Source organism: Ambystoma mexicanum, chromosome 9, assembly GCF_040938575.1.
Source record: "Ambystoma mexicanum isolate Mex_15411 chromosome 9, UKY_AmexF1_1, whole genome shotgun sequence".
Classification (NCBI taxonomy): domain Eukaryota; kingdom Metazoa; phylum Chordata; class Amphibia; order Caudata; family Ambystomatidae; genus Ambystoma; species Ambystoma mexicanum.
In genome coordinates, this window is record NC_090931.1 from 1,108,261,471 (window position 1) to 1,108,286,499 (window position 25,029).

Here is a 25,029-nt window from a genome sequence, read left to right on the forward strand (position 1 = left end):
GTCAGGCTCTGGCGTGGCTGACCTCTTTCCTCTCTGACTGACCCTCCCAGGTCTAACTGGGGTCCTTCCTCTCTCTCTCTCTCCCCCTGGTGTCACCCAGGGGTCTAACCTCTTTCCCTGGCTTTTCAACCAATACCTAGCACTCCTCGCCCACCGCATCGCCACTCTCTGCCCCAACTTCCAGTGCTATGTGGATGACACCCAGCTCATTTTCAGGCTACCCCCTGCCTCCTCCCGCCCCGTCCCTCATCTCTGACTGTCTGCTATCCAGGAGTGGTGTGCCGCCAATGACCGCTGCTTTAATGCCAGCAAGACTGAGATTCTCCTCATCGGCACACTGGCTCCCTCCTTCCCTGTAGCCCTCTGGCCGGCCTCTCTTGGCCCTCCTGCTCCCACCTTTGAGGCTAAAAACCTAGAGGTCATCTTTGACTCCACACTCTCCTTCTCTCCTCACATCTGACTTCTCTTATGTCACACTACCAGCTGCACCTCCTCAGAGGTATTCCTCCTTTCCTCTCCGTCCCCCAGAAGCTCACTGTCTCCAGAGCCCTGGTTCTCTCTAGGCTGGACTACTGTAACAGCCTCTATCTAAATCTGCCTGCCTCTACTCTCCGCCCTCTGCAACTTATCCAGAACAGGACTGCGAGACTTGTCCTTGGCCTCAAGCCCAGGGATCATATCTCTCCAGGACTGAAATCTCTGCACTGGCTCCCAGTGGCTGCAAGGATTAAGTTCAAAACCCTCTGCATTGTCCACATGGACTTCTGGGGCCTGGGGCTGCAATTCCTTCAACTTTCTCTTCCTAAATACCTTCCTTCCCGAGCCCTTTGCTCAGCCGCCTCCAACTCCCTCAGGGTCAGTTGCTTCTCCAAGCAACGTGTTGGTGGCAGCTCTGGTAGAGAATAGATTACACAGCCCTGCTGAGAAGTGCTGTTACTGTCTCTTTAAAAATATAGAAGCCCATTAGCTCTGCACCATTAGGCCCTGCAAGTACTGTCCCATTGAATGCTATTACACTGAACAGGTAACATCATGATTGCAAGGATAGCAGGGTTCGGTGTTGGTAGGAGAGGTACCAGAAAAGATTTGCCTGGGGATGATTGGGTGGAAGAGACAGGTTCTGGACACTGAGTTGATGTAGTGGAGAGAGATGGGGGGTGGGGGGATTAGTCCAGAAAGCCTCTTGAGATTTTTACAGTAGTGGATGCTGCAGGGGTGGGTCTTGGGGAGTGTATCCAGGTGATGGGTTGGAGAAGGAAAGCAGATTTACCGTATTTGGATTTCTGTTTTGACTGGGTTGAGGAGGAGGTTGATTTCAGAAAGTCGGGAGGAGAGGTCGGGTTAGGGGTGAGGCTGACGACTTGAGGATCTTTTGGATGATCTGGGTGTCTGCATGGTTGTAGCAGATAATGTTGAGATCGGATAAGTACATGGAGTGGGCCGAGGAAGGTATTGAAGAGAGAGGCTCCCTGCGGGTCCTCTTTTGGTGGGACGGGACCGGATGGAACGAGTAGAGGGAGGGTGGAGCAAAATTTTGCAAGCGGTTCAGGATGAAGGAGGAGATCCATGTTGGAGCAGTGTCTTTGATTACTACAGCGTGTAGCCTGTCTGAGGGTTATGGTGTGGTCCATGGTGTTGAAGGCGGCAGATGGGTAGGGAAGGATGAGCTGTGTATCCCTCCAAGTGTGATGTCGTCCCAAACCGTCATGAGAAGATTCAGCTCCTTGAAGGGGTCTCAATCCTGTTTGGGCTGGGTCAAAAAGGTTGTTGGTTTTAGTGAAGAGGCAGAGCTGTTCGTATGCAGTGTGGTCCAAGAGTTTAGTAATTAAGTGGGTGCTGGAAATGATACGGCATTTATGACGCGCCTATACACAAGTGTTTCAAGGTGCAACGAGGCTAGGGAGTGGAAACAAAGGGAAGACCGACAACGATCCTACTAGGCCAAGTGACCTTGAGATCCCGCAGGGGAAGGGGAAAAGTGCGGGGTTGTGGGGGGGAGGGAGTGCAGTAAATAGGATAACAGTAAAAAAATAAATACAATAAAAGTGCGGCCAGCTGGTGACAAGTGCATGGGTAAGTGCAGACATCAGGGGCAAGTGCTTGTGGGGGCTGTAGTGATACAGAAACAGTCCCCGAGAGCAAGGGTTGCCAGGGGGGCAGTGCAGGTGTGCTACTGGCGGGGAGGGAACCTGGGCCCGAGATCAGAAGGTGGTGAGGTAACCAGTGCAATTTCAGATTCAGCCAGGAGATCAACAGAGGGGAAGAGGAGAGAAAGCGAAGCCAAGAGGAAGGTCTTGATGTGCTTCCGGAACCAGAGATGGTTCTCCAAGTTTCAGAGAGGCAGTGAGGCTATTCCAGAGGGAGGCCCCAGCAGAAGAAAAAGTATCACCACCAGCTCCAGCTCGCTGCTTGGAGAAGCGACTACCCTGAGGTAGTTGGAGGCGGATGAGCAAAGAGCCTGAGACGGAAGATATTTAGGAAGAGAGAGTTGACTGTATTTAGGTCCCAGGTTGTCCTTGTGGACAATGCAGAGGGTTTTGAACTTAATCCTCACCGGCACAGGGAGCCAGTGCAGGGATTTCAGTCCTGCAGAGATACGATCCCTGGGTTAGAGGCCAAGGGAAAGTCTTGCAGTCCTGTTTTGGATGAGTTTCAGAGAGTAGAGGCAGGCAGATTTAGAAGGAGGCTGTTGCAATCGTCCGACCTAGAGAGACCTAGCGCTCTGGTGACAGTGAGCTTCTGGAGAAAGGAGAGGAAAGGAAAAATATCTGAGGAGGTGCAGCTGGTAGTGTGACTTCTTAGAGATGTGAGGAGAGAAGTAAAGCGTGGAGTCCAAGATGACAGAGGTTTTCAGCCTCCCAGGTAGGAGCGGGAAGAGGGCCAAGAGCCGGTCGGAGGGTGACCGGAAAGGAGGTATTGGGTGTGCTGATGAGGAGAATCCCAGTCTTACTGGCATTAAGGCAGAGATCATTGGTGGCACACAGCTCCTGGATGGCGGACATGAGCAGGAGAAGAGGTGGAGGAAGGGAGCCTGAAAATGAGTTGTCATCTGCAGAGCACTGAAAGTGCGGGCAGAGAGCAGCGATGCGGTGGGCAAGAAGTTCGTTATTGGTTTACAGCCAGGGAGAGAGGTTGGACCCCTGGGAAACAGCACAGCTAGAGATGGGAGAGGAAGGACCCAAGTTGGACCTGGGATGGTCGATCGGAGAGAAAGGTCAGCCAAGCCAGTGCCTGATCGGTGATACCCAGGTTATCACAGACGGTTGAGCAGGATGGCATGGTTGACGGTGTAAAAGGCAGAAGAGAGATGAGAAGAGGACACAAGGGGTGTTGGAATCACGATTAGAGAGCAGACTTCACGGATGTTCAGGAGAGCAGTTTCCATGCTTCTGGCAGCTCTGAAGCCAGACTGATGGTCGTGGAGACCACCAACAGATTGAGTGTGAAGACTTAGCTGGGAGATGGCCAGCTTTTCCAGGAGTTTGCCCAGGAAAGGAGCGATGGAGATTGGGCGGTAGTTAGCAAGGCAGTAGGGGTCAGCAGGGTTTCTTAAGAAGAGGGCGCACAAGGCAGTGCTTCTGAGGGGAGGGGAATACTCCAGTGGCGAAGGAATGGTTGCAGAATCAGCAGGGGCCAGGGTGTCAATGTGGTCCTTGATGGTTTTGGGGGAACAGGGCTAAACCTGTTTCGACGAGACTTTCATAGATCAGACTTGTCTAGAAACCTTGTCGGTGGGGAACAGGGGAAAGGCAGAGAAGGAGAGGAGGTGAAAGAAGGGCCAGAGGAAGACCGGGAGTGGAAGGGGGAGGAGAGGAAGACCAAGGGGATAGTTTTAGAGATTAAATGAGAAGCAGAGGGCCTGGGAGGGGACATGAGAGGTAAACTGCAGCAAGATTGACCAGCTCCTTGCAGATTTTAAAGAGTTTGGCCGAGTTGTTAGATGCCGCGGAGATGCAGGCTTGGATGTGGGCCCCTCTTGGTGTGGACAGAGAGCACTAGTAGGGCGGTAGTTGGAGGGAAGGTGTGTGGTGTCGAGTGAGGCATATCTATATTGTTATGGTTTCAGGTAAAACCGAACTCCCCCTGAAATCCGACAGTTATAGTAAACCAAGCAACCATAACTCGTGCCACCAGTGTGCACTGCAAGGACTGACACCCATGACATCAAAGATGCCATCACAAATCTCATTCATGACATCACATGTGTGGCTCCCTCTGTTTTGTTCGGTACCATAAGTAGGCCAAGTGCTTTTCATTGTTAACAGTCAGTAATAAACAATTCAAAAGCTTCAATATTTGTGTACGGCTTCTCCTATGTTCTTGCACTACCTTCCTTACGGTTCACTCGCATCATATGATCTTAGAGGGGAAGAGGAAAGTGTAAAACACAGCACTGGTTTCTGCATGTAGATAATCAGTTCTGTTATGAACTGTTTCTGGTAATACTGCTTTTTTTTTTGGTTATTTTAATTCCCTTGTATATGGTCATGTTTGTATGCATTGTGGTGTCCTTATTATTTCTGTGCAGTAATGCAATGATGTAGTTATAAAGGCAATGGTAGCTACTTCTTACATGTTTCACAGTACCCAACACTCTAAAACTAATGCAGTCATGATTTCACTATGTAACATGGCAAGATTGTGAAGGTTACACTTGCATGAGGCATGGTGCAGACAATGGCTATGCTTGCGCATGAGTCACTTCATGTACGGTGAAGAAGTGTGTAATATAGTGGTTTGTATAGCAATACATTCCTCCATGACCTACTTCTCGCATGATAGTTCTTCCAATAATCTGATAGTTTTCTGCCACCATTACAATACCAATCCCTTGTGGAGGCTTCCTATTAAAACTAAATGCACATGTGATGTCATCAGTGATGTCATGAATGAGATTTGTGATGGCATCTTTGATGTCATGGGTGTTAGTCCTTGCAGTGCACAATGGTGGCATTAGTTGTCTAATTTCGCGTTCTTTTAGTTTTACGCGCCGTTCCTCCTAAAAATCCTGGACAAAGCAGCTCACATCCAATCGTACATAGAAGCTAACTCCATACTAGGCAAAAGACAATCTGGCTTCCGTGTCGGGCATGGAACAGAATTCGCCTTATTAGACCTAAAAAATCAAATCTCACAGATCATGGACAAAGGCAAACCTGCCTTACTCCTCCTCCTCGATCTATCAGCTGCTTTTGACCTGGTAGATCACCAAACACTCACCACCCACCTCACCCATGCAGCCCATTTCTCTAATCAAGCAGCATCCTGGATCACTTCCTTCAAGGAAGTGCCATGAAGGTCTACTCCGACACAGCTAATGCAGATCCTACCACTATAAACTGCGGTGTCCCACAAGGATCTTGTACAGCCCCCACCCTCTATAACCTCTTCACAAAACCCCTCTTCGACCTATTTGACTCCATGGGTGCTGCATATACAAACTATGCAGACGACACTCGGTACTTTTACCTCCATCTGGACTCTATCACCAAGATGCCACGGCCCTTCACAACATCTATGCCACTATCCAAGCTTGGATGGCAATCAATGGCCTCTGTCTTAACGGGGAGAACACTGAAATTCTCATCCTGGGCCAGACTAACACATTATCGAAACTAAGCCCCAAATACAACAACTTCAACATAGACAACTCGACCATCTCCGTATCATCCTTTGTCAAGACTCTAGGTGTTCACATTGATGCAAATCCTATCGATGAACAAACAAGTCAGCGCCATAGCCTCTGCATCAGCGTTCAGCACCAAACTCATCAATGCCATTAAACCCTACTTATCCACCCCCAACCGCTTGGCCATAGCTAGAGCAACTATAGAAGCCAAACTCTATTATTGCAACGCCCTTGTAGCTGGCACCTCCGCCAAAAACATTCACAGACTGCAAACCACACAAAACAATGCCCTCGGAGCCGCCATGAGCATCCCTAGAAGAGACCATATATCCCACGCCCGACGGGAAGCACGGTGGCTCCAGGTCAAAGACCGTATTACTCTGAAAATCCTCACCATCACTCAGTTGCATCAACTAAACCGCTCCAGCATACCCATCTGAAGCAATATCAAGGGCCACATCCACTCGCCCCACCAGAGCTCAGTACACCAACCAGCTACACATACCACGCATAAAGAGAGCCACAGCGGGAGGTCTAGGCTTCTCCTATATTGCACCGAAACTCCAACTCACTCCCTGCTACCCTTGGAGCTGAAACTTCCATCTGTCTTCCGCAACAACCTCAAGGCCACTCTCCTCAACTAGCAAGTGGAGGACTGCCTCCTCCACTTCTGCCATGTATATTGTAATATAACACAAATGTAATAGAACTATATTGCAACCTGTATATATACTGCTAATGACCATGTAACTAAGTAAGCTTTGTACTGTAACAAGTGCCACAATGTCCTCGGGCTGTTGTGTGCTATATAAATACGAATAAAATGAAAACAAAACAAACGTGTAACCATAACGTCCCTGTAACGTGTTTCCATTGAATTTCATAGGTTTTTGCTAGTACAACTTAACCATAACACCCCTTTAACAAAGTTTTTCATTGAATTGTATAGGTTTTTATTGATGCAACTTTACCATAATGTGTCTGTCACAAAGTGTGTTTTTTTTTTTTTTTTTTTTTTTTTTTTTAAAAGGGACTTCCATGGGTTTTTTACCAGTGCAAGATTTTCCTACAACTTAGTAATGTCATACTTACCCCTTTATAGCAACATTTGTGTCCAATTTACTACATTTCACGTTAAAACATTTCCCACCTTCTAGCATAATTTTTAACACTTCTATACTTTTTCCAATGTTTTTGCTCCAGTCGACGTCCGCGAACGTCTGATGTCACTGTGGACCTTCCGGACAGTGCCACGTGACCATACTTGGACTCATTACATTTTTCCAACATTTCCATTAGCATTTTCTGTTATGCTAAGGGGAATAATGTGGCCTTCATCCCACGTTCCATGGATTGCAAATTGGGATAACGGCCCGGCAGCCCAAATTATCGGCCCAAGCGAAGTGTCGGTGTGCGCCCTGATGCCTGTGGGCTTTGGCGCATTATAAATAACTAGAGCTCCAGACCATTGTCCTCCACTGCTTCCCCTACAATGGCAGATGAAGGCCATTAACACCCCTGGTTCCCAAAGCGAGAACCCGGGGTGCTAATAAAAATAGTCCAGCTGTAGGAAGGAAAATCCTTTTCCAAGATGGCCACCATGGAAAGAGGAAGTGGGGCTCAGTACAGAACCCCTCTTACCTTTCCATGGCAGCCTGCAGAAGGCGAAGCCGGAACCCTATGACCATATTACCACAAGCATGTTTTTTTCACTTTCAAATCTATCCTACTTTTGAATAACTTTATCACATAGCCGATCCCAGGTGGACATGGCCACTTTAACTCCACTTTTCATCACTTGCGCTCAAGGCCAGTAGCCAGATTGTCCAGGTCATGACCTTATACCATGACCCGGACAATCTGGCCGCTGACTGAGATCCCGGTATACTTGTCAGATCAAGTTGCCCTTATGCTATCAATACAGCTATTGCAGTGCGCAGCGTAAACATGTTTGTACACCACATCATATCTGCTGCATCAGATGTTATCTGGCATACCCGGCAGTCCAGGCGTTTCCTAGTTCTTCCAGCTCTGCTCCTCCGAATCTGGCATCTGAGTAAGCATCCATCCACTCTTGTGCAGGCGACTTGAAGAAGAGGGTTTTATGGTTATGAAATACTTTCAGTGTTGCCGGGTATATTAACATGTACCTCAGCCCAGCTTTCTTGAGTCTTGCCTTCGTAGAAATGAATTGTGCTCGCCTCCTTTGAACCTGCAAAGTATAGTCTGGATACACTGCGATCTTGGTATCCAGTTATATTTTCGAAAACACATTTTCGACATTCTATTTTGTCGACACAAAAATGCCCAAAAAAAAATTCTGAATGTATTTTTTAAAATTTTGTTTCATTTTTGTTTCGTTAGTAAAAAGTGTCAATTAAAATGTCACGGCTGTTGACCACTGGCGGTTGTGGAGGAGGTGGAGGTTTGGCCGCCATTAGACCGTGCCGCCACATATTTCATTACGTGCAGGCAGCGGTCTAGTGTTGTTTCCAAGATGGCCGCCACCGGATAGTATTTACTAGACGGCGGTAGGGCGGCTCGGCTCGTTGCAACAAATTGTTTCTTCTCCGTTGCTTGCGCTCCATAGTGTTCTCTCTGGGCATTTGCTTTCGCCTGTTTGTTTTCTTGCCTTCTGTTCCTCCCAGTTTTTGGATTTCTTTCTGCCATTTTTTCCCGCTTGCCCTTTAATTTATTTTTTGGGTATTTTGTTCTGCTCCCATTCCGCCTTCCTTGCTCCTCCTCCTCCTTTCATTCTGCCTCTTCGGCTCCCAAAGGGTTATTTTCTCTGTTTGTCCTTGCCTGGGTTCTTTACCCTTAGTCTGCTCTCAGCTGCACACAGTATCTTGGAGTCCTTTGACGCTATTCCTTCCGGACCTGACCAGCCAGCATCCATCTCATCGACCATCGGTCTCTGCTGCAGTGTCTTCTGCGACCATCTCCATTCCAAGGGTTTTTTTCTGCCAAAGGCTTGTTCCCCTGCTGGCTGTCATGGAGGAGGGGGGGGGGGGTCACGATGAGTCCCAGACTCTGGGTCACGGTGGCTTCTTTTCGAGGCAGACCTAATCTGCATGAAAAGAACAATCCCCTCTCCCAAAAACTTGGAGGAGGAGGAGCAGCTTGAAGACATTAGCACTGAAAGCCAGCTACCTATCATTGTTATAAAAACAGGGGTTTATGGGGGGGGGGTATTTTGTGTCGACCAAAATGGCACTTCAAAAATGTCACTATATAAAAACTATCTTCGCAGAGTCTCTTTGGATGATGCCACTGGACCTGGAGAAGGCCAAGATTTAGTTTTTTTTCCCTGTCTTTTTAATTCAGTGCTTTAGCTATCATTGGTCTAGGTGGAGTGCCAGGTGGATGTCTCCTAACCAGGGATCGGTGGGCCCACTTGATCGTGAACCCCTGTGTAAGATTCTGTGCCCCAATTTCCTGGATCAGTAGGTTCTTCACATAATTGGTAGGATCTGTTCCTTCGATTCTTCAGGGAGGCCAACAATATGTATGATTTTCCTACGCGCCTGACCTTCTGCCTCCTCAGCTCTATCTTCCAGTAGCTTAACTTTCTGCCTAACATCCACGTCCTTTGTCGTCTGGTCTTGCTGTGGTATTTTCCTGGACTTGTTCCACCAGTGTGACTGTTCTTTCTGTTAAGTTCCAGACATCCTGGTGCTGCGCCATGTCAACAGCCACAGCGTCTATCTTGGTTTCTAGTGTGACCTGGAGCGCCGCCGTGGCTTCCAGGATCTGCTGGTTCCCAGGTTCTGCTGTGATCCCCACAGGCAGTGGCTGGTCTTTACCTCTGTCTCCGTTGTCAATGTCTGGTCGTTGCGTCGCACCTGCCGTGTAGTTCTCCAACGTGGTCTGCTTGTTTTTGACCTGGCCCCCTTTTGGAGGCCATCCTGATTGCTGGTGTCGTGAGGCTTATAGGGTGGCAGTTGTCCACTTGGATAGCTTCTCAGCTTTCTAAGGGTATGTTTGTGTCTTCGTATTCACAGCAGTGGGATTCCCTCATGTGACACAGCACCCGTATGTTAGGGGCCCCTGTTGTCTTTGGCTCTTGTCTGCTGGCCAAGGTGCCCTGTTGTCCAATGGGGCTCCCACTTTAACTATAGGTGGGTTATGTGGTTCCCTGTTCAGCAATCCCCTTTCTTGTAGTGCGTGGAGTTGTCTCGTGAATTGCAGGGCAGCTGGCGTAACCCATGCAGTGCTGGGGCTTCTGTACTGCCCGCTGCGCCGTTGTCCTCCATGGCAGGCGAGTGTCTCTGGCCTTGAGCGGATGGGCTCAGGGTAACTTGGCTTATTGATCCGGGAAGCCGATCTGACCACGGTACCCCCGGAGTATGTGTTCGACACGGTTACTGCGCAGGACCCAGTGAGTGGTGTGGGAGGGCTTGCTTAAATGGCGGGAGGTGTATGGAGCCTGATCATATGGGCTGCAGTGCTGATCAGCGTTTTTTGGTGTTGCTCCAGGGCGACTTAACTGCCTCTCACAACTAAGTGTTTTGGGAAGGGCGGGGGGGGGGTCACCGAGCGGGTATTCCTGGGGCACCCTAGCTCTTATATCAGATGGGCTGGGTCAGCTGTAGATACCACGGTGATTCCCCCCCCCCCCCCGGAGTGCTAACACTCCGGTCAACTCACAGGAGCGGTGGTGGGAAGCCTGCTTGCCAGCAATGATTAAAAAAAGTGTATATTAGGCAGTTGTTGAGGATGATCTTGTAATCGTCATCTAGCCATGTTTCAGTTAGAAATAGGAAGTCGATACCTCCGTCACATAGGCGGTCGTAGATTTCGGTGGCATGTTTGGACATTGACCTTGTGTTGATTAGATTGCAATGGAACTTTTTTGTGTAGTTTTATTTGTTCCTTGTTTTGTGGTTGTTCGATCGGGGTGCTTCTGTATTGACGTTGATTGTATGAAGCTCAGCGAAGGCTGCTTCTTCATTGAAGCTATCTGCTAGATTGATAGTTGGGCTGTTCATTTGTGGTGCTTTTCTAATGATGCCTATTGGTTGGAGATCAGTGAAGGCTGCTTCTTCATTGAATTGGTCTGTTAGGTTAGTGGATGGGTTGTTGACTACTAGAGCTTTGTCCTGTATGGTATGTTGTGGGTATCAATAGTGCCCTTCTGTTCTTGTGGAATGGAGTGATAGGGTTGATATCTTCCCAATCTCTTCTTTAGTACTCGCGTCTTCTTTCCGGCCGTTTGCAGGGAGGGGGGGGATTCTTTGCTTGTCTCGAGATGTCGGTGTTGAGGTATCGAGGCTCTGTGGTTGTTGCGAGGTACGGAGTAAGATACACGGATTTGTCTCTTGCAATGTTTGTTCTGTTGATGGCAGTATTAGGCGGGGTGTGTTCTGCATTCAAGGCAGCTTCTATTGGGGGCTGTTGCTTTCGTGTATCCTTATTAGTTGTTCCATGTTCCTGCTCTCTTTATCGGCGTCCATTTCTACATCTGGGCATTTTCGGTCCTCTGTGGTGAGAATTGGTCTTGGTGCAGAGTTTACAGAGCAAATGGCGGTCTGTCGTGTCTTGTGCTAGAACTGTTTTTTTTCTTTTTCTTGTGTTGCTATCGAATGCGGTCTGTCTTTTCCGTCGGTAGGTTAGGTGTTTTAACCTATAGGAGCACTGTCCAGGCGAGAGGGGGGGGGGGGGAGGGGGGTACTAGAAGTGGGGTGTGGTTCGGCCTATTCGGGGCTATGGGGAAGGGTTGGGAGGGTAGGTAGTTGAAAGATTACTAGATGTGGAAGCTGCTGGGTGTTCTTGGTTGTTGGGCGGCCTAGGACTCCATTAAGGTAGGTATCGAGTGCCCAGATTTTTGGAATGACAAGATAGTGGGAGCGTAGGTTTCACTGATATAATGGAGACTAGCACGCTGTACTTAATCTCTCAATTTGAGAGACCTAGACGGTGAGAGAGAGAGAGGGGGGCCCGGCTTTAGCCACGGTAGTAATAAGAGTAGCTATATTTGAGACACCTTGATAGTGGGAGAAAGGCCTAGGTTTCAAAGAGTGGCAGGCAGCAGTTGAACACCTAAATCTGAGGCACCCAGGCAATGGGAGAAGGCCTAGGCTTCAGATGGTGGACAGTGTTTAGGACACCTATAATTAAGGCTCCTGGAGAGCGGGCGGGGGAGAAGCTTATGCTTCAGACGGTCGGAGGCGGCACAGGTTATGAGAGCGTGATGAGAGCGGGTGAGTCACGAATGCACAAGGGGCCTGGGGCTATAAAAAAGGCTAGATCTATGTGCGACCAGGGCCTAGGACTGTCTGTAAGCTAGTCAACGCACCTGCTTCGCCAGGGACCAAAGAGGCGAGCAGGGAGAAAGGCTGCACTCTAGGTTACGGCACACTAGGCCCTGTATGCCAATCCGGGCCTGAGGGTGGGTTGGGAGGCGGGAGGAAACTGGGAAGTGGATGCGCAATGGGAGCGGGTGGGTCATGGATGCACAAGTGGCATGGGAGCTCTAAAAAGGCTAGACTTATGTGGGACCAGGGCCCAGGAGGGTCTGTAAACTTGTCAACTCACCTGCTTCGCTGGGGACATTGCAAAGATACCATTGCCAATTGTACTCGCTGCAATTTACTGGACAAATATAACCTGTACTGGAAAGCATTTGTCGAGCAGTGTTCTTGAACATATGGAAACTGCAATTACATCTTTTTGTACTGTTGTAATGGTGTGGGATATGTCGAGTACATCAAATTTCATGGGACACAATGTGCACTACCATGAGGAAATTGCAGTAAGCCTTTCTGAATATAGAATGGGGCATTTGTCTTCTGCGCAATATGCTGTAGCTTGAGGAACCAATGCACCTACTGTACCATGAAAAGCTTCAAAAGTGCAACTTCACTCACTTTGCTGAAACATTCTTTGAGTCTAGCCAACTACCATCCCATTACGAAGCTCCAGTTTATTGGCAAAATCTTGGAAAAAAATACAACTACTCGCCAGAATCGAACAACTCGAATGACGACCAATCAGGGTTCTGCCCCAAGTGTAGCATTGACGCAGCAACCATCCAGTTGGTGGACAATGCCCTCCAAATAATAGATAAGGGTGATTGATGCCCCCTTATCCCCCTTGATCTTTTGGCTGCATTCGACACTGTCGACCACTGCACCCTTCTCTCCCTCCTTGCTGGCACTCTCCTAAATTTGTTTACCTCCTACCTCTCAGGCAGACACCAGGCTCTTCAAATCAACTTCTTGCTTTCTAACCAACTCCATGTCTCCTGCAGGATCCCCCAAGGCTCCATCCTCCCTTTTAATGTTTACATGGAACCTTTGGGCACTCTCCTCAAAGATCCCAATGTAGCCATATACCAATGCGCACACCAATAAGTTGTACATGAGTAAATGGTGCGCAGGACATCATTTATCTCTGCGATTACCTATCCATCGTCCAGTCATGGATGTTGACTGCCTACCTCAAAATAAACTCGTCCAAGACTGAATTCATCCTCATTGGCCCGTCCTCTAAAAAAAACAGTGTCCAAACATGGCCCAATGATATGCGCGTAGAAGGATTTGATCCACGACTCGGACTCAGCAAAATACTTAAGCTTCACCATTGACAGCAGCCGACCTTCCAGAAACACCTAGCCAAGAAGGCCCAAATAGCCTGGCTCAGAATTTCTACCCTTTGGCAACTCTTAAACAGTTTTCCCATTGCACGACTTCAGAGCTGTCTGTAGTGCAGGCCCATGTGGTCCTTCACATTGATGGGGTAAATATTCTCCTGACGGGGCTTCCAGCTAATCACTTGGCTCACCTAAAAGCAGACCACCACGCTGCAGCAAGTCTTATTACAGGAGCACGGAAATTTGACTGAATTACCATAATCTTCCACAACCTACATTGGCTTCAGCGGCAAGCCAGGATAGGATTGTGTTAAAGACTGTATGTATCATCTACAGAGCAGTCACGAGTTGCACACCAGCGTACCTGGCAGCTAAGCTTCACATATCTGGTGGCACACGTGCCTCACACAGCAAATGGACTCAAGGGCTTGATTTGCAACTCATCCGCAAAGAGAGGACCTGCAAACTATCTTTTTCTTGTCATGCGCCCACCGTCTGTAAATCTCTCAAAACATGGCTTTCAACACCACCTGAATAGGGTGTAATTTCAATGGATGCACGCTAGGTCTGCAATTTAAACAAAAATAAAAGATGATTACACAGCCACTGCTCTTGAGATATACGTGAAAATGTCTACAGGATAAGTCAGTGGGAGGAAAAACAGCTTATTTACCCGCATTTCCCTTTTGACATTTTCACCTTGGTCAGTCTCCCCCACTAATTTTACTTGCCTTACAGCAGCACACTTCGTTGCGTGCCGCCGACTCCTGTGACCCGGCACCGCAGTGTCTTTTTTTGTTTTTGTCTATCACAAAGCGGGGGACACCCCTGCTGCCCTTGTTGGCTGTAATTTATTTTCTCCTGACATTTTCTAACTATTCCCTGCTATTCATTACACAGATGTGGGCTTCTTCCCCTCTTGACTCGATCAGATACCTGAACTGTGACATTGGAAATCTGTATAAATTATAATCTGACCACAATGGTGCATGTATAATTAACTTCCTTTTCTTTTTTGCAGCACACTATGCATTAGCGCCCGATTTGCTCCCTTCCCCTCTGACCACACTGCCTTGTAGCTTCTGTTTAATGGGTAGTGCCGGATACCCCCAAGCCCCTTATAACTCTTGCTTATCAACTCCTTTGTGTTCCCTGCCAACTTCAGTGCTCTTATACTGCAGGCCAAGTGCCGAATCTGAGGTTGGCAACATTTTGAAAATCTGGAGGCTTGGCGCATACAAATGCATGAGGTACAATTCATTTTGTTCTTGCACAAGTGTTTTTAATGTACTTGGGATTTTTTGAATGATCACGCATAGATTTGAGTCATTCAACATGTAGGCTAGGTTTATGCTAATATAAGTAATTTTATTTTTTAGCCTGGTGGTGATGGACCAAATGGGCCAAATCAACAAGGCCATTTCCCTAATGGACCACGGTTAATGCGACCGCCGTATGTAAGTGTTAATTTACTTTTTATTTTTTTTAATTGTTGTTTTGCTTGAATAAATCTTGTTACTATTAGAAATTTCTCAAAAGACAGTTAGTTTTATTTTTCAGATTGGCTTTACATTGGTGTCTCACGACACGTAACAGTTAAAATGTTTTATAAAGTTCAGTGCATAAACCACTTTCCAGGCGATGTCAAATTGCAATACCTAAAACCAGCAATTTATACATCGATTTTGAACAATAGGCAAGAAAGACCTTTGGCTCAAAGTTGAGGTTGATTAGACCAAAAATAGTATAGTCCTTTTTAGCATCAAAGAAGTGATGGTATGAATCTCCTATGATCACTGCGCCGCCCACAATGTTGACCATTACATTGCTGACTTCTTAAGGTGCGGTGATCACATAGATCACTGTGCCCTGTATTCCCCCATAATTGCACCGCACACACTTACTTTTTCGTTGGCACTCCATGAAGTGTACCGCACCGTGTCTCCTGAGACCCTGCGGTGTCAGTTATCGCCCATTAACGTGGGTCTGAACTGGCGTCACAGGGTTTTTTTTTTTATCGCCCACTACCATTTAATGGTATCACCGACAACCCCCCTCCGGCGCCATTAGTCTGTGTAGTGGTCAGCATGTTGGCACGCAAAGGGACGATAATTAACATGTCGCAATTTTGGGGGCGTCATTTTAGTATTCAGATGGAATGGGGAGATCATTTGACAGAATTCTTTCAGTTCAGCTTTCTGCAAACTTATGCTCATTGCTAGAGTGCAATTAACAGTCAGCATGGTACCGTTCAACCAAATTAACTAAATGAGTGTGTGCCATAGTTGACCCAAAGATAAAAGAACCACACGTGATCGGCAACGTTTATTTTTGCAAAAAGATGTCCCAAACTGCTTGGTTTTGGGCAGATGAAACTTAACCAACAGTTTTGTACTATATCAATATTTATTTATGAACCTTGCAGCAGCCCAAACTAAGGAACATTGATCGATACTTAGCAGTGGACCAATCCTCCTAATTTTGTAGAGGTGCTTTAAGTGACTGAGGCTCTTCAGTCCACCTGAAGGGACTAGAAAATAATTGACTATTACATTTAAAACTGCTTCTATGGCGACTGAAGGGCTGGTGTATTTGACTTAGGGCACTGGAGGGAAGAGTCCTGGGGGGGTGGGGGGTGGTTGGCGGCGGGCGGGCGGGGGGGGGGGGGGGGGAAATAGTTCAGGATCTGAGTGCTGCCAGAAAGGGGGAAGAGCCCATTTGGTGTTGGCTAGAGGGGGTGAGGTAAGCTGAAGATTGGAACGACCCCAGTGGAGCCTGGGGTGAGCAGGAGGCCAGAGGTTGGAAGAAACCCTGAAAAGTGGGATCAGTAGGAGACTGGCAGGAGGCTGGTTAAAGACGGACCTTAAAGTTGAGGAATCGAGGGACCAATATGCTGGAAGGAGCAAGACTGTTGTGAAAAGATTTACCCAAAAGGCCATAAGAAAAGCCCGAAGGAGTGGAGATAAGTAGTTACCCAACACAGTGAAGGGGGACGCAGTGAAAGGAAACTTAAACCTGAACTGTTGTAAAGATGGAGCTGAAGGGGTGAAGGTAGGCGGGGGGGGCTATAGACAGCAGGTGCAAGAGCATAGTGATGAGAGCTGAATAAGGGAAGAACAGTGTGTAGGAGGAAAGTGAAGCCGAGTGGGTCGAGGAAATGTTAAAGCGGTGGAGTGGTGAAACATCAGGAAGGTGATGGAAGTGATGGGGTAAATGTTGCGCAGCCTCAAGGAGGCAGTTTGAAGAACAAGGATCAGGCAAAGCCCCCTCCACCCACACCAAAACCAAATTCCTCATGGGTCTGCCCCAGGCAGCTGGCTAAAGGCTCAATGCAAAGGGCAGCTCCTTCTGGGCAGCTAATCTCCCTGTTTGCCCATGTTCGCCTGATGGAACATCCTACAGACACAACTTGGGTAAGGTGGTATGGGTGGTGAGCACAGCCATTAGTGTGCTCAATTAAAACCCTGCCATTTTTTCATAACACCATCAAATCTGAACATAGTGTGATTACCTGCCCCTCTCCTTAGAGCCCAATAGATGTATTTAGGGGCAGACATTGTGTCACACTTCGATGTAATTTGAGGGCAGAACATTTGTTCCATTTGTGTGTATTTTAGGGGGCAGGAAATGTTAATAGACAGAACTGTGAAGATTAGACGTGCGTCACATTAGCGGTTTCATCGAGCTATACTCGGAAGCCCACTTTGAACCTGGCAATTCTTGCTGCTCAGAGACCGGCTAGTAAGAGTAGCCAATGTATCGCACTTAGATGAATTTGTGGGAGTAGCTAGCTTGGAGGGGTTGTGGTGGTGGCCAGTGTATTGCGCTTGGAAGATTTGGAGGGTACCATTGCTGGATGAGCTCTGAGGACATACTTGGAAGATCTTTGAGAGCAGCCAATGTACTAACCACCCTCCTCCTGCTCCCCTCTAACATTCCTCCCAAGTGCTATGCACAGCCTATGGGCTTGCCAAACTGCACACAAACGCCCAACTTGCACCCACACACAAACAACCCAGGCATTGGGCCTTACCCTCACGGATATCACAAGCCAGTGCATGCAATAGGCTCCTCTGCAGGCCAACAGAGACAGACGCCAGTTTCTCCTGTTTCTGGACCGATCCCAGCATTCAACCCTCACTAACGCACTCTGCCCTCTTTCTTGCAGAGCAACGTGAGCACCTGGAGACCACCCCAAATGCTAACCGTGCGTGTTCTAAGAAAGAGTAACCTGTTAGAAGGCAAAGGGTACTTGTTACAACAGTCTGTATTGGGCAATTCTCTTGTTCGTTGATTCATCTTTGGAACATCAAGTGACTGGTGCACTTTACTACCTCTGTTAAGAGTGCAGTCATTCCAAAGTCCATAGTAGAAGGCATGCAAAACAGACTGAGGTCTACACGCCCTCCCTCCCCCCCCCCCCCCCCCCCCCCCAAACCCGCCAACTAACCATCCCCGGGGTACATTGTTGGTGAACTGCTGCTGTAACAAGGCTTCTCTACTGGCTGTGCTGGAAACGGGCTCCTGTTAATTGGAGGTGAAGGACCTCTTGTACGTGCCACCAAGCTTCCTGGAGTGCAAGTGCAGAACCGAAGGATTTGCCTTGTCCATTATCCCTTGGATTGGGGGACTCCCAGCAACAACAGAACCAAGGAAGTAACCCGTGACTCTCCCTACATCGCAAGCCAACTTGCTGCTTGCCTGTGCACCAGCCACATCATCCAAGCTGCTGCAAGGAAAACGCTAGTCATTCTTTACTTTGACATTGGACCGTGAGTTCGCTCGATTCCGAAGCTCGGCTGCCTCTGCAATTGAAACTTTGCAAGTCTTCTAGCATCCCCAACTCAACACCCCTGCCTGCTCAGCAGTTACTGGCAGACACCATTTCCGGACCTGAACGTAGTGGCGAGCCAGCTGTGCCCGCTGGCCAGTCTGTTCGTCTGCACACACTGAGTAGTCAACCCCATTCGTTTAACCTCGCCTGCCATCCCATCATATGCCAACCTGAAAACGCTCCCCTTTTTTGAACAACACTGCATCATTGAACTCTGCACCCTTGCTTCCTGGCTACTCGGGCCCCAAAAATACAAAGACTCTGCCCAAAAGTCTGTCTCAATGCTGTTTAACCCAAAAGACAAGAAAATAAGGTACTATGAAAGTGCCCATGTCCCTGGTCCACTTTTTGGGACCATAGTGACTTTTAAGCCCCCTTTCTCTACCTTGTTCAAGATCAATCCTTTGAACAGTGATCTTGTCACTGAACACCCCTGCTCTTCTACCCAGAGTGCCCTTTTCACAAAGTTGCATTGTTTGTGTGTACACCATAGGTTTTCTAAGTGTTTTCTGATCACTTTGTTTGCATTTTTGTTTCATTAAGTCTATTTTTATAGAGCCTTCCTTTATTTTATTCATTTGTTACACGCCCAGACCCTGGTGTACAACAGCGTGGTTACAGACAGCTTGGGCAAATTAGTCATACATTTATGCAAGGTACAGGAGGCATTTTACAAGCAGGAGAAGATATCCTACAATAGTGAACATTATTTCTGATTCTTGTTGATCTGCTTAGAATCACATGCTGTGCATATGGTCCGACATCCAGTGGTTACCGCGCAGTATTGCATCTTTTCTTTCGTGGACCGAAAGGTGAAGTCTGCATAGGCGTGTAACACTATCCCTATCGTGACGTGTAGTGTATCCAAAATCCCTCACGTGCCAAGGTCCCACAGATTGGTTTTTTCTGCCCCGATAACTAATCGCCCTATAGCTGAGCACTTACATAAGACATTGGGGGGGGGGGTCATTCTGACCTTGGAGGTAACCATGCTGGTCTGGGTTCCTTGAATGAGGAATTACCGGGCCATTCCAACCTTGGAGGACCCCGTAATTCCTCATTCAAGGAACCCGGACCCGGTACATCCCATTCCTATTCGAGCCCCCATAGGGCTCAATGGGAATGGGGAGGGAGCTAACAACGGGCCCGTTGTTGGCTCCCTGGTCTGCTAGCGGGACCTGCTCAGGGCACCTGGTTTTACCAGGCGCCCTGTGTTGGTCCCGCGAGCAGACTCGTAAGGGGTTGATGGCCCTGGCACCATTACCGGCGCCGTTAACCCCTTACCGCCAAGGTCGTAATGACCCCCATTGTTTATCTTTAGACCGACTTTGCCGGTTATTTCCCCCTTAAGTCACTTCGACGGCAAGAAAGAACTTCAACGAAGACTGCAGGAGTTTCTATGGCAGTGGATTTCGGCGCCAAAAATCCGGCGGCTGAGGCATCCGCGTGGCCGGGCCCTCTGGCCAGCCTACACAGTAGGGAGAGTGGGGCTGGGGTGGCCATATCTTTCGTTATGTCTTTCCTCTTCCCCATCTTTGCCCTTTAGGTCTGGTCATCTTTGATTTTATTTATAAAGTGCAAAAAACCAGGCCCAGGGGCAACCGGGCGCATACTCTTAAGCATGTTACAAAAAGCAGTAGTTACATACAGTGAGTTACAGAAATATACAGCATATATACATGTACCAAAGGGTACCATTAACAGCGTATAATACAGGGACAGAGCAGAGAGAAAATGTATATTCAGTCCGGTACCCCACATGGAGTCTGGACTGTGTCAAGGTCTCATGAGTCTTGGGAGAGCAGCCATGTTTTAGCATTGTTCTTGACGGAGTGGAATGATGGTTCAATTCTGATAGGTGTGGGCAAGGTGTTCCAGAGTTTGGAGGCCAGGACGGGGAAGCTCACCCCACCAGCTTTTTGGAGTTTGCATCTAGGCACGATGAGGCTGTGAGTTTGGGCTGCTCTGGTAGGTCGAGTGGAGGTGTGGCGTGAGAAGCGAGCAGACAGGTAAGGTGGGGCGTTGTTGCTCAGACATAAGTGTAGGGTCAGATACCTGTGGAAAGACTAGCAAAGAAAGTGTAATTTTTGTCTCCTCTCAGATCCCGACGAGAAGCGGTGGGCCGCGTACCGTCTGTCGTGGGTGGAACCCTCGTCCCCCGCCGCCACACTCGCCAAAAGTGACAGGGGTACCTCCGTTGATCAAACATCCGTATCGGATGTTATAGACCTTGAGGCGGACACTTACAGGTGGAAAATCTACCGCTAGGCCCTCTAACGCCGCAGTAGGTGGTAAATCTACCGATGGACCTTCAGACCCGTTAACTCATGCCGATTCGGCAGAGATTGAAGTCAATATTGCAAGAATTGCTTCGGCAGTTGGGCTGTTACCTACTCCGCCGAAACGCATGGGGCAGGCCGCGGACAAGCCTAAAGATGCGCCATGGTGGCCCGCTTCTCACGAAACCTATAAAGACAGTCGGGAGCCTCTTTCCAACACTCTTGGAGGCATATTTTGATGCCAAATGGCGGAAAACTGTTTTCCACCTGTGGGTCCTTCTGGTTCCTCTAAGTGGACAAGAGAGAAATTTGAAGGGTACGTGGATCGTATTGAGAAAATGATCTTTTTCTGAACATCCTTCCCCCTAAGAGATCTCGTGGAGAACCTATTTAAAATCTTCACGTTTTCAAGATCTTGACTCAGCCCTCGGTCCCTGTCCATTATGAAGACTTTGTCCAGATGGACACCTATCAGGACATCTACAGCGAAGAAGACCCTTCCTTCCTGCAGGATTACACTGAGGACCAGGCGGATGCAATAGACAACGGGGAGGAAACACAGCAAGTGGAAACGGTCATGGACGCTCCCCCACGCAAGATCAGGAGACTGATGTGCTATGCCTGGATTCTTCTCCAACCACCCCGGCTAGACAGGCCTCGCCTGTAGATGACCAAATGGCCTTCGATGCCATCTAAAGGAAAGCAGCAGATCACTTTCAGATCACTACTCAAGAGGCGGTACTTTGTGGAGGACATTCTCATGGAGAAACCCCCCTCAAGCCAAGCCATTCCCCTCCTTAATTCTGTTAAAAGAAGATTGGCCGCCTCCCTGGTGTCGCCAGTTCAGACCCGGGCAGTGAACACGAGTGGAAAAGCTATTTCAACCAGCTCCTTCGGACCCCCAATATATTAAATGCCACGCCACCCCCAACTTCTTGGTAGTGACTACCACCCGGAAACGGGCAGGAGTACCCCTTACTATGGGGGAGGCGCCTCCGGAGAAGGAATCCGAGGCTGTGTGCCTTAGGTAAGCGTGTTACCTCTGCAGCTGCATACACCACACGCATAGCGAATAACACCACACTGTTGGCGAGTTATGCAGACGCCCAATGGAACCTGGTACAAGGTCTCCCAAGAGGTTCCTGAACCCGTTGGGTCCAGGCTTCTCACCATCGTGGCCGAAGGCAGGCGGGTAAACCAGAATATAATAAAGAACAATCTGGACACTGTGGAGACAGCAGGCAAGTCTCTGGCCCAGGGCACTTTACTCCAGCGGCAGGCTTGGCTTTGTAACTCTGGTTTCAAGCCTGAAACAAACTGCTCTTATCAACAAGCCCATAGAAGAGGCCAATCTCTTCGGGAAAGCGGTCAACGATGCCCTGGAAACGGCCAAGAAGGAGCATGAGACTCTTAATCCCTGCAACAGAACTCAAACAGTCCCCCCCCCTCCCTCGCCCCAAAGGGGAGGTGGGTCTCGTCTGTCCTTTCGAGGGCAGTCCCGTGCAAGATAGAACTACAGCACGGGAAACTATAGCTCTGGACAAACATCAGCAAGCCCTGCCTACTACCCACCAAGTGGTCAACGACGCGGCAAAGGCAGAGGTAGAGGCCCCAATCTCAGAGGAGCTGCAGCCTCTGGTCAGAAATGACATCAGATCCAGGTCCCCTCCCATGTCATCCCGGTCTGGGGGCGTTTAACATCTCTCCTCACAGCATGGGAGGGGATAACTTCAGACCAGTGGTTTATAAAAACGGGTTCTGCGTGGCATTCACCTGACCACCACAGTTCAGACCACCACGCTCACGGTGCCTCTCACCGGACAATCTGCAGATCCTGAATCAAGAGGTGGAAACGCTGCTGGGAAAGGATGCCATAGAAGCCGTCCCTATTCTTCAGGTAAACAAGGGTATTTATTCAGAGTGCTTCCTTGTACCGAAAAAGGACCTCACCATGAGCCCTGTTCTAGACATGCATGTATAAAACCTCAAAGGTTTCGTATGGTAACGCTACAGGAAGTGATCCCACTGTTGAAATAGGGGGATCCACATGGCAACATTGGACATGAAAGATGTATACTTTCATATTTCAATGTTGCTAGCGCACAGAAAATATCTAAGGTTCATGATAGAGGACAGGCATTAAGTGCTCCCCTTTGGCATCGCCTCGGCGCAAAGGGCGTTTGCAAAGGTCCTGGCAGTAGTGGCAGCACGACTGGCTCATAACAGGGGACTCTTACAACACATGCTTTTTGAACACCCAGAAGACCGTAGACCTTCTGTTCAGTCTAGTATTCTCCATCAACGAGAAAAAATCCAGTCTAGTCCCCAGTCAAGTAAAACAATTTCTAGGGGCTTGAATCCAGACGAATGACAGCCTTGTCTTCCCCTCCAACGAGAGGGTTCAGAACATGCTTTGTCAGATCCCTCAATATGTACCAGTCGGGAGGTGACAGTACGCAAAGCCATGCGTTTGCTAGGGATGATGGTGTCATGCATATACTTGGTTCCCCGTGCGTGGCTGTGCATGCGTCCCATGCAAGAGTGGCTCAACAGCCAGAGGTGTCAGACCAGCGGACAATGGGAAGATCTGGTAGTTGTCTCGCCAGCCCTCATTCTCTCTTTGCAGTGGTGGTCGAGGGGAAAACCTTCACCACCCCTGCAGTGGAAGCCCCTCTCACGACAGATTCATATCTCATGGGGTGGGGGGGGGCCCCCCCCCTCACCTGCTTCAGACAGCGCATGTAGTGTGGGCCCCACAAGTAGCATCCAACCATATAAATCTGATGGAGCTATTAGCTGTGTTCAAGCCATTGAAAGCCTTTCAAACGCAACTACAAGGGAAGACCGTGCTGGTTGTAACAGACAGCACCACAGCGATGCCTACCTGAACAAACAAGGGGATGCACACTCTCCCGGGCTATCCAAGCTGTGTCCGAACATTTGGATGTTGGCTCTCAAACACAAGATGTTTCTGTTGTCCCAACACACTCCAGGGGAACTAAATCTTCTGGAAGACGTGCTCGGCAGAGATTTCCCACTGCCCATAGAATACGCATGGCGTCTGCATGAAGACATCGTGTCCAATGTCTTCGCAGAATGGGGCTTCCGAGAGATTAACCTGTTCGCAACTCAGGGGAATGCCCAATGCCAAGACTACGCCTCTAGGTACCCCAAGAACCACTCCAAAGGGAACAGTCTCTGGATAACATGATCAGGGAAATTTGTTTACGCCCCCCCCCCCCCCCCACCCACCAAGACTCCCGTAATCAACAAGATTGTGCAGCCGCCACCATGATATTGGTAGCCCCATGTGGGCCCGCCAACCCTGGTTCGCTCATCTAATGGAAGTATCCCTCTCCCCACCAGTAAAACTACCCTGCCCGTACAACATGTTGTCTCAGGACAGGGGGTGGAGAGACCCTACACCCATGCCCACAAACTCTGAACTTAGCGGCCTGGCTCCTGAGTTCATAGAGGTTGGACACCTTCAGCTCCCTCAGATGCATGGGCATACTCTGGGAAGCTAGGAAACTTAATAGCAGCTTTTGCTATTCCAGCAAATGGAAACGGTTTGTCATCTGGTGTAATACCAAGGCTGTCAATACCATAGATTGCTCACCCACACACATTGTGCTGTACCTAACCCATTTGTTGGACACAGGGTTGGTCTTCAGTTCCCTAAAGGGTCATCTGGCTGCTCTTTCAGCCTCCACCACGTCGCAACAAAAGGTGTTGTGGTGGAAAATACTAAGCTTTTATGGAAGGGGTTAAGAGGATTTATCCTCCCAGTTCTCATCCAGCTCCTGGATGGGATCTAAATGTTGCTTTAACCAGGCTCATGGGATCTCCCTTTGAGCCAATGCATAAAGCAAGTCTAAAAGACCTTACTTACAAGACGGCATTCCTAGCGGCTATCCCTTCTACTAGAAGGGTTAGCGAGCTACAGGCCCCTTCTGTTCTAGACCCCTTTGTTACAGTCCATATGGATACGTTAGTTCTGCGCACTCACCCCAGATTTGCGCCTAAATTCATCTCGAAGTTCCATGTGAACCAATCGATCGAACTACCTACCCTTTTTCCAGAATCCCACTAGCATTGCCAAAAGAAGCCTACATACACTAGATCTGCGCAGGGTAGTCACGTTCTACCTGGAAAGAACTAAACTACTGAGAGAAACGAACCCATTTTTTTGTTTCAGTGGCAGCTGGTAGAGCAGGGGATTCCCGTCTCTAAATCGGCTATCTCAAGGTGGATTGTCAAATGCATCACACTGTTACGCTCTTGCTAAAAGAGAACTGCCCTTCAAGCCTAGAGCACACTACTTGGGGCACTGGGGCTTCCATAGCATTAATTGCAAATGTTCCCCTAGAGACCATTTGCAAAGCGGCAACCTGGAGTTCTATATACAGCTTTAAAAAAAATAATTGCCTAGATAATCATTCTAGGTTTGATTCTCAGGTGGGACGAGTACAAAGACCTCTTTTCTCTACTGTTCCTTCTCACAACCCACCTCCAACTCCGGGTACTACTCGCTAGTCTATGCACAGCATGTGATTCTAAGCAGATTAACAAGCATCAGAAGACCTGCATTACTTACCGTTATAGCATTTCTGATTATTGTATCTGCTTAGATTAATCTTGTAAGTGATTTCAACCCGGCACTCCACCTCATAGAGAAACGGGAATGATTTCAAAA

General features: G+C 48.6%; 1 protein-coding gene across 5 annotated transcripts in view; it reads left to right on the forward strand.

The window, feature by feature from the left end:
* Positions 1-25,029, forward strand: part of PRPF40A (pre-mRNA processing factor 40 homolog A) — a 1,435,679-nt gene that overhangs the window by 37,887 nt on the left and 1,372,763 nt on the right. For all 5 annotated transcript variants that reach the window (XM_069616434.1, XM_069616435.1, XM_069616432.1 and 2 more), the window contains exon 2: positions 14,600-14,677. In XM_069616434.1, coding sequence (XP_069472535.1) covers positions 14,600-14,677 — 78 coding nt within the window. The remainder of the gene's footprint in view (positions 1-14,599; positions 14,678-25,029) is intronic.